The 13,596-nt window shown below is 46.9% G+C and overlaps 1 protein-coding gene across 2 annotated transcripts in view; it reads left to right on the forward strand.

Moving 5' to 3' along the window:
* LOC147185553 (kelch-like protein 29) overlaps nucleotides 1-13,596 on the forward strand; it is a 110,947-nt gene that overhangs the window by 26,794 nt on the left and 70,557 nt on the right. For both annotated transcript variants that reach the window (XM_086104127.1, XM_086104126.1), the window contains one exon: nucleotides 9,891-10,202. In XM_086104127.1, coding sequence (XP_085960253.1) covers nucleotides 9,930-10,202 — 273 coding nt within the window. In that variant the 5' untranslated portion in view covers nucleotides 9,891-9,929. The remainder of the gene's footprint in view (nucleotides 1-9,890; nucleotides 10,203-13,596) is intronic.

A 13,596-nucleotide genomic window follows, 5' to 3' on the forward strand; every position in this document is an offset into this window, starting at 1 on the left:
AGTAGCCTCATTACCTTGTGCTTGACGAGCTCTTAACTCTTGGTGGTGGTGGTGGTGGTGGGGGGGTGAGTGAAAGGGACGGCATGACACCCCCCCTACTTTTCGCCTCCGTCCATTAATGAAGAGACGAGGCGTCCTCTGCCAGAGACACTTTGTGCAGTCGCTTGACTTTTTCCTTGATCGCACATCGTCAGTCTTGCGGATGTTAGTGGTGGGTTCGGGAGTTCTCGAAGATTGTATAAATAATCCAGGATTGGCTCTCTTGGACCCACTGCTCAGTTTAGCGATTTCACTCAATGTGGCTTTTCAGTGCAGCGTTGTGTCCGACTGCCTGACGATCAACGATCAGACTTTCCGCAACATTTTGTCTTCGTCGATGCGCGCGCCTCACGGATGTACCTTGTTATCCACTCCGAGTTGATTGAGAGAAGCACGTCAGAAATTGGATCGATAGGACCATTTCGCGACAGACCGCCCTTAGAGATGTCGTAATTCTTAAATCTTTCAAAAACGAGTTCTCTGTCAAGCCTGGACTGTGATTTGGATGGATACAAGCACAAAATGTCATCTTTCGAAATATTTTACTTGGTTAAAAGGTCACAAGAAGCGCTTAACTGATGTCTGTCCGGTGTTCCCCGGTTGACCAATGATATGACGCTCAACCCCGATGACCGTTTTGGACAGGGAGTGCGCTTCCTCCGATCCTACTTTGTACTTTTTCTGCGACGCACGCAGGTTATTCGTTTCCTCTGCGCTGCTCCAGAATTCAATACACCACGCGTAAATCCCAGTCGAGCGCTGTTCATTCTTCCGTCCGTCACATTTTTTTTTTTTTCCGCTTCAGTAGATTCTTATTGCACCTCAAGCATCAGGTGCTTGCTCATGTCTTGCCAGAAATATGACCAATCTTGAAATTTATGTTCCCAACACGACACCCCAAAACTCACTCAAGGTCTCAAGGAGCCATGTTGAACAGGAAGTGGGACGTTTTGGTTTGAAGCAGCTATTTTGCATGGATACGAGGTACTTTGACAAACTCTCACTCGGGAGTTTGCCCAAGTGAGCTTCAATTGGAAGCAGGCGACGCTAAATTGCCAGGGTTATGTTTTTTTGACTGCACAAAATCTACTATTGGCAGAGCATGGGATGAAAATTGGAGGATCATTTTGAGGATTCACCGTGAAAATTCAACCCTGATACCAGTTGACACGGAATTCTCAAAAGTCTCAAGGCGCCCGTGCTCAAAGCGATGAACCCACCGGTCCTCCGAAGTCCACCATCAAAACTAGAATTATACTTCGACCGGCTTGATAGTCCGATCAGTATGGAAGGGACTCAAAACCGTGCTGCTTATCTTCTATGGAATAAAAAAAATGCGGCATTTTGTAACCGCAGTTCCTTGAAATTTGTTTCACTTCATGCGCCGTCATGTCTGCAACAGCTACAGGTCAACGTGCCACTGAGCGATGCCTATTTACTGTGTGCGCGGCATTAGCATTGATTTAACCATTCTCCAGAAAAAAAAAGCACAGCAAATGCCACGCAGCCGTACCGCGGCTTGTTTTATTTATGAACACCTTTCCCACCGAGACTTTCATTATCTTGCGTGGTTACAAAGCTCCGGTATAGCAACTGCGGTAGCATCTTTTTATAGCCAATCTCCAAACTGCTTCCGTCGTGGACCGAGTCGGATTTTTAACGCATCTTTTACGCATGACCCGAGGGCATTGTTGATTGCGCCCGCGGTGCCGGCTTGTCATAAATGAGCAGTTGTTAAATTTGCAGGCTTACAAGGAAGCAGCATCGGACACTTTGTGCGTCGCAAGGTAACCTTGCTGTCGTTTTGAGGGTGACAGAACGGCTTCAGAGTGTCAAGCTAATTAGAGCCGGACCGAGGCAGATGGATTGGCTATGCCGTGCGCGGGCAGCTAATTAAGCTTAAATTGAGCAAATTGATCAGCGCGGGGTTGGCCAGGCTGTGGAAACAGCGCTAGCAAAGCGCAATATGAGCAAACCCGTCCAATGCAGATTGCCGCATTTACATGAATTATATGCAACCGTCACACATGAACTGAGTAAGGGATTTCGGAAGGAATCATGAAACGAGCGTGAATAAATGTGGAAGAAATTGACTCAGACTACAGCATTCACGCATGGACGCAATTCGTTGGTGCGTCTTAGGCTGCATCTGGCACAGGGTGTCGATGCAGGGGAACAATAACATCGCAAGCTTCTCAAGGTATTATCGAGCGACATCCCAGTTTCAGAAAGCTTTGCTTCTTATATTCTGGGCCTGCTTTGCTACAGGGAAATGTGCTGCACATCGGTGGGACTCTTGCTGCCAGTTACATTCTGGGGCTGCTTTGCTCCATCCTGCACGCAGTTGCTTGAATCTGTGAAGGGCGCAGTAAAAGTGCAAGAAGGCATTCTGGGATGAAATGTTCAGCCCAATCAATCACAACGCGTGGAAAACCGGCATCTCCTAATGAGCTGGCTGGTTTTCAGCGGGACATTGTCACCAGATGCCATTGTCGCGAGTTTCTTCCGTCGTAAACATTCCAAAGATCAACTCCAAGTGGTGTTGTCGCAATAAATGCAAGTGTTTAAGAACCGCAGCCACATCATTAAGCGCTCTGCCAAGTGGGCTCGCTTGACTGCATTGTGCCCACTTATAAAGTTTGGTGCAGGAGGGATAAAGCTGTTAGCTTGTTATTGTGGAGCCGCTTCAAACCGTTTAGCGACAGAATCAAAACAGTACAACAATAACGGACAAGAAAATTTGCCCCATAAATAAATGACAAAAATTGCTCTTGTATCGGAATGCGCATGTCAGGCCAGTAGTTGGCAAAGCCACTGTTGTGACGATTCTAATTCAACAAGAAAAAGATGTACAGCAAAGGTAGTTTCTTTCAATAATTGAGTATCGCTCTCTGCATACTGTTTGTGTTGTACTTGACTCATTAATAAAACAATAATTCTCATTCAACAATAGATAATTATTTTTTTTAAATATTCCCCCGGCCTGGCCGATCCTTGTCCTGGACCCCGAAGTGGCCCATGGGGCTGGTAACCCTTTGTGTAAAAGGGCTCTCCGGCGTGTATGGGGGTCAGTTTCTCCATGACAACAAGCTTTGATTTCCAGAGGTGTCATTTTTCACGCGCGTCTCTCCTCCGGGGACACGCAAATGGATGCGGTGTGGTCGACGAAGGGGCGTGCGGCGTACACTATAAGTCACTTAGCCGTCGTCACAGGCCACTCGTCCGTTTATCTCCATCCCTGCATCCATTAATCTCCCTTTACTGTAACCCATCCGGTTAGTGACTAGCCAAAGCCGATGAGACGGCCCATTACTTATTTAGCGCCACTTTAAAAGGGGGGGGGGGGGGGCGAACAGTGCTGTGTGTGTGTGGGAAGGGGGGGGGGATTTGGAAGAGATGCTCTCTGTAACAACATTTGCTGTCCTATTTGAAGACGCTGAGATGGAATCAAGTCAATAAAACACGAGGAGAAGGCGTGATGGCCACGTAGTTAAGTGAAGGTCAAGCTGCCAGGTCGGGGCGTAATCTGCTCGCTTGGATGACGGCGCTGCGCGTTCTGGAGGGGAAAGTCCCCCCCCCCCCCCCCCCAACCTCCCTCTGAAAACACTTCAATATCCTCTAAATCAATGTGACCCTCACACGAGCACAGCACCCAGTTTGTACCGATGTACTGCAATATCTTGGGGGGCGGGGTCGGAGGGGTTCGTCTTCTTTCATATCATGGCGGGCACAAGAAGAGCTTGTTGTGATGCATTAAGAGTCCATGTAGGAGGGTTTGTTTGTGTCTGCATGCAAGGACACGGTGGCCTCTGATGATGATTCCAGATGTTGACTTTATTACACAACATCCATTAGCTTTTTTTTTTTTTTTTACTTGAACTTGAAAAATACTCAGTATATAAAAAACACTAATGCTAAAACTAATAAAAACTCAACGTTCTGGAAAATAATACAACTCATAAACAAACAAACCAATCAAAGTCAAACTAAACATAAAACAACCACATTAATTTGCCTTAGGGGGAGGCTGCTTAGCTTAAAGCTTCCAAACAATGTTATTCATTTTCATTCAAGGGGAATAAAAATGTTGCACTCATTTAGCTCTTAAAATCTGCTGAAGTTTTTTTTTGCCAATTTGTACCAATTTGTACCAATTTTGGTTTTCACATATTCATACATTACAATACAAGACAAAAATAATGAGATTCAAAAACACTCCCCCAAAAAGGTGATTTTATTCATTATCGATCTTTTTAATGACCGTACTCGGCTATTGGAATTTTATCCCGCAAAATGTCCGAATATACGGGCCCTATTCGTTATTACGACTTTGGTCGCTGAGTGAATTAAATACAAATGAGAGAAAAAAAATCGGAACTATTCTGTGATTCCTGAGCGCGCTTCCTACCCCGCCAGCACCTCAAGCGCCCCCCACCTCCTGGTCCATGTCTTGTATCACTCACTCTGGCAACATATTAAAAAGTCGAGATAGCAGCCGCTCTGTTCTTGCCAGGAAAGTGATTTAGCGCGGGCTTGTGTTGATGAAAGAGCGTGTGGGTTTTTTTTTCCTTCTCCACCATTCCGCAATCTCGCCAAGCTCGTTTCTCATTTGGCGTCTTCTCCCTCATCTTCTTCTTCTTTATCTCAAGCCGCGGCTCTGATGTCGTCCAGCAATGTTCGTCGCCCTCTCTTCTTCGCGTGCCTCATTCTCTTTGTTAGTTGGATGGAAGAAGAAGAAGAACAACAAGGGGGGCGGGGGTGGAGGGGTTTGGACGATGATTCGGGTTTACGCAGGGGTTAGTTTTGAAATTTAGGTTTCATCGTTCAGGGTGGGATTACAGGTGGACAGTTTTAAGGTTAAAGGTCGAGGTTTGACCTTTATGTCGACCAGATTATTCGACATTCTAATAGTTGTGTTCATAATTATCAATATCGACGCGATATGACCTACTCATATCGCGATATACTTTTCAGCCGTATCGCGCCCCCTCGGTGAAGTCACACTGTTATTTTAGAGACTATACAAATATTAATTACCTCCGCAAAGGCGCGCCTGTTTGTTTTTTTAACAGATTGAACCGACGGCGCAGACAGACGCGTAGTTTAATCCGGAGCCTGTGCGGACAGGGGGATTGAAGGATTATTGTAACGGCAGGAGGAAGTTAAACAAGGGTGCGAAAGAAAGAAGGTAGGGAAAGTTAATCCTTGTTAATTAATCCCATCAACTGTGGCTCGGCTTTGTTCACTCAAACAATCGGACCACTCGTGGGTTTCGAGACAATCGCAATTTGATTTAACAGTCCGCACCACGAGCGAGACTGTTCAATCTCAGGGTTCGGATTTCTCACGCCCAACATTTTTTTCCCCCGTATTTTGTCAATAAACGAGTGTGCCAGATGAAGCTTCTCTGTCTCGGGGCTCGGTTGAAGGATTTGGCGGTTAGAGTCCAGTTTTAGGTTTTTCGGGTCATTGTGTAATTTTTAGGGGCGGATGGCGTCCTTTTTTTTTTTTCTTTGGCCACGCGTCCGACTGCTCGGTCATTTGTAACCAATGACAAATTAGTGTCGGAGGCTGCCGCTAATGAGCGATTTTAATTATCGGCTAATCCGCTGGTCATTTGGCGATGAAGGGATCAATCATTCCCTCGTTAAGATGTCAGACAATTGTCGGAAATGATGCTCTCGCGCTCTGGGTAACACAGCTGCTTGCCGCAACGTGGCCATTCTTTTACAGCGGGCCAAGTAGCTCTGTACATTTCGTATTTATTTTTCGGACATTTTTTTTTTTTTGTCAAACAAAGAACCTGGCGTTTTACCTTTTTTCAACCTCCGTGGATCAAATGGCGTAAAAAAAAAAAAAAGTCCTATGGAAGCAAATACTGAGCGTGACTCCTGAATGCAAAATATCTGGACCTAAATCTCCGGTCTAATCTGTTGGGTCAGTTGTTATTAGCATAGCCACGGATAGGTGCGAGCTCACTGACCTTCATCCTGTTCTCTTTCGTTTGCTGGCCACGTCAGTCAGAAGCAATGTCCCGAAACCCGCAAATCGGGCAGCGGCGGGTGCTCGCTACCACGGCGGAACCTTGTACGAGTGATCTTCGGTGTTGTATGGGCTTTTAGTGTAGCATTAGCAACCCTCTCTGCTGATTATCTGGCAGTTCGCACGTATTTGTGAGTCAAACGTCTCCCAGTTGCCCCGTTAAACTGGAGCTATTTAAACCGAGCCATCCTCCGTGTCACTATTAATCACCCGAGCAGAAGATATCTGGGCTGCAAAACAGCAGCTTGGCCTGCAGGCTTTTTTTTTTCTCTCCTCATAGATGTCCTATATTTATTCCAGGGCCCACTACTGACTGCCTGCTTCTTTTCCAGAGCACTAATGAGCTCTAGCAATTGTAGTAAAAGTACAAATTCTCCCCAAAGCGCCAGGATGAATTGCGGTGACTAATGCGAAACAATCAGTCCCAAGAATGGTGTGGCAGGTATGCTGCGTTCTTCTCCACTTGTGGACCCCCGAGACCACGCTGAGCTTCCGCTTATAATTTACTTGGTTGGCTAAACCTCTGACCATCCATGAACGGTCACCTTTAAGGAAAAGCGTGGAAACGGCCTTGGAAAATGTACATCAGTTCACTTTTGGGAGAAAATCCTCCATTTCTCTGTCAACAAAAGCAATCTGCAAACTGGTTCCTGTTGCAGGGCACGTTTGCCCTTTTCTTGCTTATGTGTGCATGCGCCTGTGATGCTTTTGACGTTTCTACTCCTGCGCCGCTGCTCTATTTAAATGTCAGGATGAACATTGTGTTGTCCTGGAGGATCTGTCAGCATATTCATTGCTTTCTGTGTGTGTGTGTGTGTGTGTGTGTGTGTGTGTGTGTGCGTGCGCGCGCGCCGGCGTCTCGCAGCGCTGCTCATTTACAGCAATATCTTGTTCTAGTAGAGCAGATCCACTTTTGGGGAGTCTCATTTATAGCACGCACGCTTGACTGATGGATGAATTGATCATTGGTGCAGTGCGTGCGTGTGTGTGTGTGTGCGCGTGCGCAGGGCTGCCACCAGGTCAATAGAAGTAAATGCGACCACAGATTGGAAATAGAGTCGATCCTCTTGGGGAGTATCGGTAGCAGGTGGATTGGGGGCGTGGAGGCGAAACGCAAACATTGCACATTTCACATGCACATATGCCACCATCCTTCTTCGAGCTGGCACACGTTGGCTTTTTTTTTTTTTTTTTTTTTTTTTTGCTGCTGCTGAAAGACATTAGCTGGCTGGCGGCATCCGTCTGTCGCTTTAATTCCTTCTTCACGTGTATTCCTGCGTGGTTTCAGTAAAATGAGGCATGTCAAAAGCTCCATCACCCTTGCAGCACATTCTAATCATATATTCGTTTGTATCGGTACAACAAAGTGGCAAGAGAATGGAGTGAGGTTGCCCCGACTGGCGAAGTTAGCGCAGCCAAATACGTCTGCAACCAAAGTGGTTCTTGCGTTGTCATCCCCCCCCCCCCCCCCCCCCCCCCGTTTCGCATGATTGTCAACATTTCCCTCCTGTTATATTTCATTGGATATGACGCAAAATGGCCGAATGCCTAGCCGCCGGGCGGTTATGATGAATTTCAAGTTTTATCCATTCTGGCAGTGCGCACAGGTGTGCAGGGGGGGGGGGGGGTCTGGTTCCCCTCCTCATCTTCCTCTTCCTCTTCTCCTCCTCCACGCTAGGTCCCGCCCTGAGCCTCCAGTTTGTGTGCAAAGTAACACACATGCGCTACGCACGCAGACCTCTGAAAAGCTGACTTGGAGCGATGCAGGGAATTTTAAGAATCGCTAATTAGGAAGCTCAAATGCATCTGCTCGCCTCGCAGTTGCAGTCGTGGCGGGATTTGGTTTGGGTGAGACCCGTCTTGCAGCTGCCGCTCCCGTGCGACACGCTCTCATGATACCTTATAGCGCGTTTGTAAATAGGTTCCCTGTGATCTGACGTGCTACAAGGCCGTAATTGGATTCCATATTGTCATCTTACTGCCACGTCTTGGATGCAAGTTCCCTGTACGGTGGAAGTTGTGTTTTCGGAAGTGACGCAGCTATTTTTTTTTTTTCTTTTGTGACACCTCAAACTATAACTGTGTGGCGCCTGGACTTGCGACGTGAGGTTCTCTTCTTCGTAATTGGCACACTCACATATATGAATGCATACATGCGTGTGTGTGTGTGTGTGTGTCTTCTCTACCTATTTTGTGGAAGAATTACCCGGTTGCCCTCTTCTTTCCTGGCTGAGGTGTGGGGCTGCGGAGATAAGGGAGAATATTAGCTGGCGCAAACCGCCGTCATTGTTCCCCCGGACGAGCACCATGTTCCCTCTCTACGCCTCACATCTTTTTAGTGGTAATACAACTGTAGCGGCTCAGAAAATTCAAGGTTATTAAAGGGGGCGGGGGGTGGAGAGGGGGGCAGGCGGCCAGAGAGTGAAGGCGAACGGAGAAAGCATTGGAGAGTGACATCTCAAGACTTTTTTTTACCCGCTGCTAACAGCACTTTTCAGGGATGGGGAAAGGCCTTTGTCAAGTCAAGTCAACAGTATTTATAGAGCACTTTCAATCAGCCATCGCTGCATACAAAGTGCTGTACATGGAGCAATTTAACATGCACAATAAACAGTAAGACAAATCGGTAATAAAGGCGGTAGAAAGCACCAAACAGTAAAACCAAGAACAAATCTAAGTCATGCTGAGTCGAATGCCAAAGAATACAAGTGAGTTTTGAGGAGGGTTTTGAAGATGGGCAGCGAGGAGGCTTGCCGAATGTTCAGTGGGAGGTCATTCCAGAGAGAGGGACCAGCAACAGAAAAGGCTCGATCCCCTCTGAGCCTCAGTTTAGTTCTTGGTACTTCTAATAAAGTCTGGTCCACAGACCTGAGGCGCCGGGCAGGTGTGTAGGGGCGGATGAGCTCAGAGAGGTAAGGTGGCGCGGGATTATTCAGAGATTTGAAAACAAATAAGAGGATCTTGAAAATAACTCTAAAATGAATGGGGAGCCAGTGAAGGGATGGCAGAGTAGGAGTTATGTGCTCCCTCTTACGAGTACCAGTCAAGAGGCGAGCAGCGGCATTCTGGACCAGCTGAAGGCGCTTAATGGAGGACTCGCTGACTCCAAAGTAAAGGGCATTGCAGTAATCGAGCCGGGATGTGACAAAGGCATGAATTACTGTCTCAAAGTGTTCATGTGAGAGGAGAGGTTTTATTTTGGCCAGCTGTCTAAGGTGAAAGAAGCTGGATTTAACAACGGCACCAATTTGCCGATCAATCTTTGTGATTGATACTTATCAGTATAACGGAGAGAGAGACTGGATGGACTGGTCAGGAGGGCCAGTTCTGTCCTGGGCTGCTCCCTGGACACTCTGGAGGAGGTGGGCAACAGGAGGATGATAACTAAACTGGAAGCTATGATGGACAGACCCTCCCACCCCCTCCAGGCCACCCTGACAGCACTGGGCGGCTCCTTCAGCCAGAGACTGTTACACCCGCGCTGCAAGAGGGAGATGTACCGCTGCTCGTCAGGCTGTCAGGCTGCTGAACAATTGCACATTGCAAATTTCTCCATCATGGGGCAAATAAAGTTTTTTTTTTTTTTTTTTTTTAAATCTTAACTCATTCACTCCCAAAGACGTTTTTAAACGTCTTTTCAGACTTGGTCCAGAATTGGCTGGTACTGAATGAGTTTTAATATTAAGACGTCAAAGATTGCGCTCATGGCAGTGAATGGCTCAGTAAAAACGACATGGCCTTCGCAAATTACAAAATACTGAAATATATGTTGGAAATAATACAAAGCATGTTTCATGCTTGTCCTTTAGGCCTGCTGTTGATATTTCTTCTGAGAGGACGAGGAAGTGATGTCACGCCACCACCACCGCTTCGAACGGGACTACCGAGCACCGTGGGAGCGGCGCGACATCCGCCTATCGGGCCTCCACAATGGGGGAGCCAATCATAGTTGTGCCTCTGCCGTCGTCAACGGCAACAACCGCCCGGGGCTCCTTCCCCTCCCCATCATTCCCTCACTGCTCCCCACGCCAACCGCCGTCGTCGTGACGACAGCGGGCAGCGAGGTGGCGGCCAAGCGAGGCATCGCGGCGGCGGGCTTGGTCACGTCGGCATCGACCAAGGTAAGAGACTTGCGTCCCCCCCCCCGCTTCGGTCGAGTTTCTCGCCGTGGTTAGCTTCCCGTCTTTCGTTCCTCTGGAAATGTTTCTCTGCTCTCCCGTCGTCATGGTTGGCCTCCGCCCGCCTCTCGGAGCGTCCCATCTGAACTGCCCCCAAACCGGTTCTCCCTTCCATCCTCATTTTCTCTCTCTGCCAAGAGCAAGGCCTGTACTCCGAGCTCCGTCCTTGCCGCACAAATCCCCCCCCGCCCCTACTTTGATTATGCAAATGATCTTCGGGCACTGACTGACTGTCTTTTTCGTGAACGCAAACAAACGAGAAAAGAAAGGCAGAACGGTTTCAATCATTTGGGATCTTAACGGCTTTGTAACCGTACGCGATGTTGTTGTTGTTGTTCTGCCGCAAGTGACTCGTGTACATTTACAACACTATTGTACGCCCACCGCCAGCCTCATTATGAACACAAACTATTTTCATCAAATACGCAAAAAAAATCTCAGTGGTTACACAGAGAACTCAACATACAAAGGCCGGAGCTGATGCTCAAAACTGTCAGGGTCGCGAGCTAACCTCTAAGGCCACCGTAGTGCATAAGGAGTCGTATTAATCAAATTAGCATTGTCATAATTGTTTTACCATTTCCGAGTACGCACAAGAACTACAGTGGCCCATAGGGGTCAAAAAGCTTGATGACTTGACTGGACTGATGGCAGCCAGATAAGGACTTAAGGCAGGCAAACACTGTGCGTCTTCAGCCAATTTTCTTGCCCGACTCCATTTTCTACTTCCCGACTCCAAATCTGGGCTGATTTCACGCCTTGTCGTTCCAAACTGGTTGTAAAATGTGAGTTCTTCAACCGTTAGCTTAGGCTGTTGTCATGCTCCCCTACTCCTAACCATTTTAGTTACTGTCCGACCATGGCCAGCCATACTGTCGTCCGAAGTTGGCTTTTTAGCGACACCTGTTGAACTCGAGTGGAAGAGCAATGTTGCCAAGAGTGTGAGCAGTCAAGTCGTGTTTCCAGTCATTTGCTTGGACTCAAGTCACATTCTGTGTGGAATGTATTATTTCTCCTGCGTATGGCGATTTTATGGGACACCCTGGCGAGTGCACTTGGGGCTGATTGTTGACTGTCAGTCATTGCTCAAGGCGCAGCGTATAGATGACGCATCATCGTCACAGAGTCCCCTCCTGCTTACTGTTGAGATGTAGGAAGGCTTGATTATGCATTGGAGCCGCTTTAGTAATATATGAGGACGTTATGTCAGTTTGTCCAAGTTAACCTTATTTCATCCCAAAAAAAAAAGTTGATGGCATCGACGCGCTCTCCTGGGTAGTAAACACGCTGGTTGCAATTTAAGCGCAGAGTTTCCCCGAACGCACTGGTGGCAAATCGTAAATCTGCGTTTGTGCAGGCCCAATCGTTACTCAACCCCCCCGCCAGGGCTCGCCAACTCCCACCATAGCCGATGTCAGCATTGAAGCGCAATGAGGTGACATTCCTGTAAAGCCACTTAGTATATTTGGTCGAGGTGGGAGGAAATGGGATCATGTTAGCGTAGCGCTCCACCCAGGATGCCGCTTTGTTCGTCTTTCCTGGAAAATTTTCCCCACCTCCTCTTCCTCGCCTAGAGCTTTGCAACAGATCGTTGCAAAAACGGCAACGGACAGCGACTGCGCCTAAAAGGCAAACTGCTCGACTCTGCTTTAATTACAAGACGGGCATGTCGGGAGTCACCTCCGGTGGCTGGCTCTCCATCCGGATCCCCTCCGCCATTCGGTCAAATCACATGAAAGCTGCTGGCGAGTTGGCAATTCCTACTGGGATCCTCCGACACATGTAAAAGCGATGCTCCGGAGTCTTCACAATCACAGTGTGAATTGGTGCGACATGGGAACAACTTGGCTTTTATTTTCAAGGTGTGCGCGTGCGCGTGTGTGTGTATGTACAGTTTGTGTGCATGTGTGTAAAGCCCACCATCTGGCGTTATTGTCCGTTACCGATGTAAAGTTAACCGCACGGAACAGCAGACTGTAGTTAATTCGCAGTGACGTCCCCGTCCCAAGTCTCTCCGTTAATTATTTATCGGCGGGTTTTCATGCCGTCGTCGCATTCATTACAAAAAATAAATAAATAAATGATGCCCTCCTCTTAAAGAACCCGCGCGTATCGACATAAAAACCACCACTTGCGACGGCAATATTACGTTCATACAAACATTGTAAAAGTTTAACAAGATGCGTCCTCGTTATTTTTAAAGTGCCGTGCCGCAAATCAAACGTGTTAAACGGAAGGCGCCGCGTTGGGATCGCGACGAGCCCTCGGCAAATCTACTTAGGAAATGATCTAGCTGCGTGAACGTTATTAGTTATGATGATCACTTCACATCGAGGGTTTTAAAAGTTTGAGGTTGAAGGAAGCGGTCACGTGAAAAGCTCCGCTGATTTAACAATTTTAGGGGGCAAACCGTTAGAGCTCGAAAGACGAGTCGTTCATGATCATTTCAATTAAATAAGGGTCAGGTTGGTTCTCACACATCAATATGAAGACTGCCTTTTTAGTTGCCGGCAGAAAAAAAAAACCACTTAAATAGGCACACCTGAAAATTGGGAGTGTTGTATATATATATATATATATATATCATATATATATAAATATATTTTTCATGCGATAATTGAGGAGATGAAGAGGAAAATGTGGCAGTCACACCTTGCTGGAGAGTGTTAATATTCATAAGACGATTAATCACTTACAGAAATGAGTTGTGTTCCTAAAAAAAGAAATGGGGGGGGGGGGGGGAAACACCCAAATATAAAACTGGTGTGGCGACGCAGCTGCTTAACAGCGGAGCTTTTTATTCATGCAAATTACAGGCAAATAAAAATACTTTGTCTCTCTCCAGAAGTGACAAAACTGTGCCGTACTTATCAGTTAGTTTAGTATTTTTCACAATAGCTCATTTTCATTTCGTTGTAACTTTTTAAAAAAAAATTCAGTTAGTTTTAATTCATTTTTATTCAAATTATTTTTTCCCATAAATACTTCATTTTAGCTCAATCTATCTTTGCACCTTTTTTTTCTCAACAATTAGCTTCAAAACTGTCTAATGCATTGCGAAACAAGTCTCTGAATCCATTTAGATGGTCTTAAAGTTGAAATATATATATATATATATATATATATATATATATATATTTGCCCTGCTTTATCCCCCCGCCCTTTGACGCACATGATGGGGAGCTTTCTGGGAACTTTCCGTAGAGATGCCCGCGCATCAGCTCCTTCATTGTACCCGAACGAGGTAATGATGCCGCTGGAGGTCAGATGGACAGAAAGACCGGTCGTCATCTTGACAGAGTGCGCGCTGCAGCTAGTTCCGGGCGGCACACTGGCA

Source organism: Hippocampus guttulatus, chromosome 23 (genome assembly GCF_054856545.1).
Source record: "Hippocampus guttulatus isolate MCC_2025c chromosome 23, RoL_Hgut_1.0, whole genome shotgun sequence".
Taxonomy (NCBI): Eukaryota; Metazoa; Chordata; class Actinopteri; order Syngnathiformes; family Syngnathidae; genus Hippocampus; species Hippocampus guttulatus.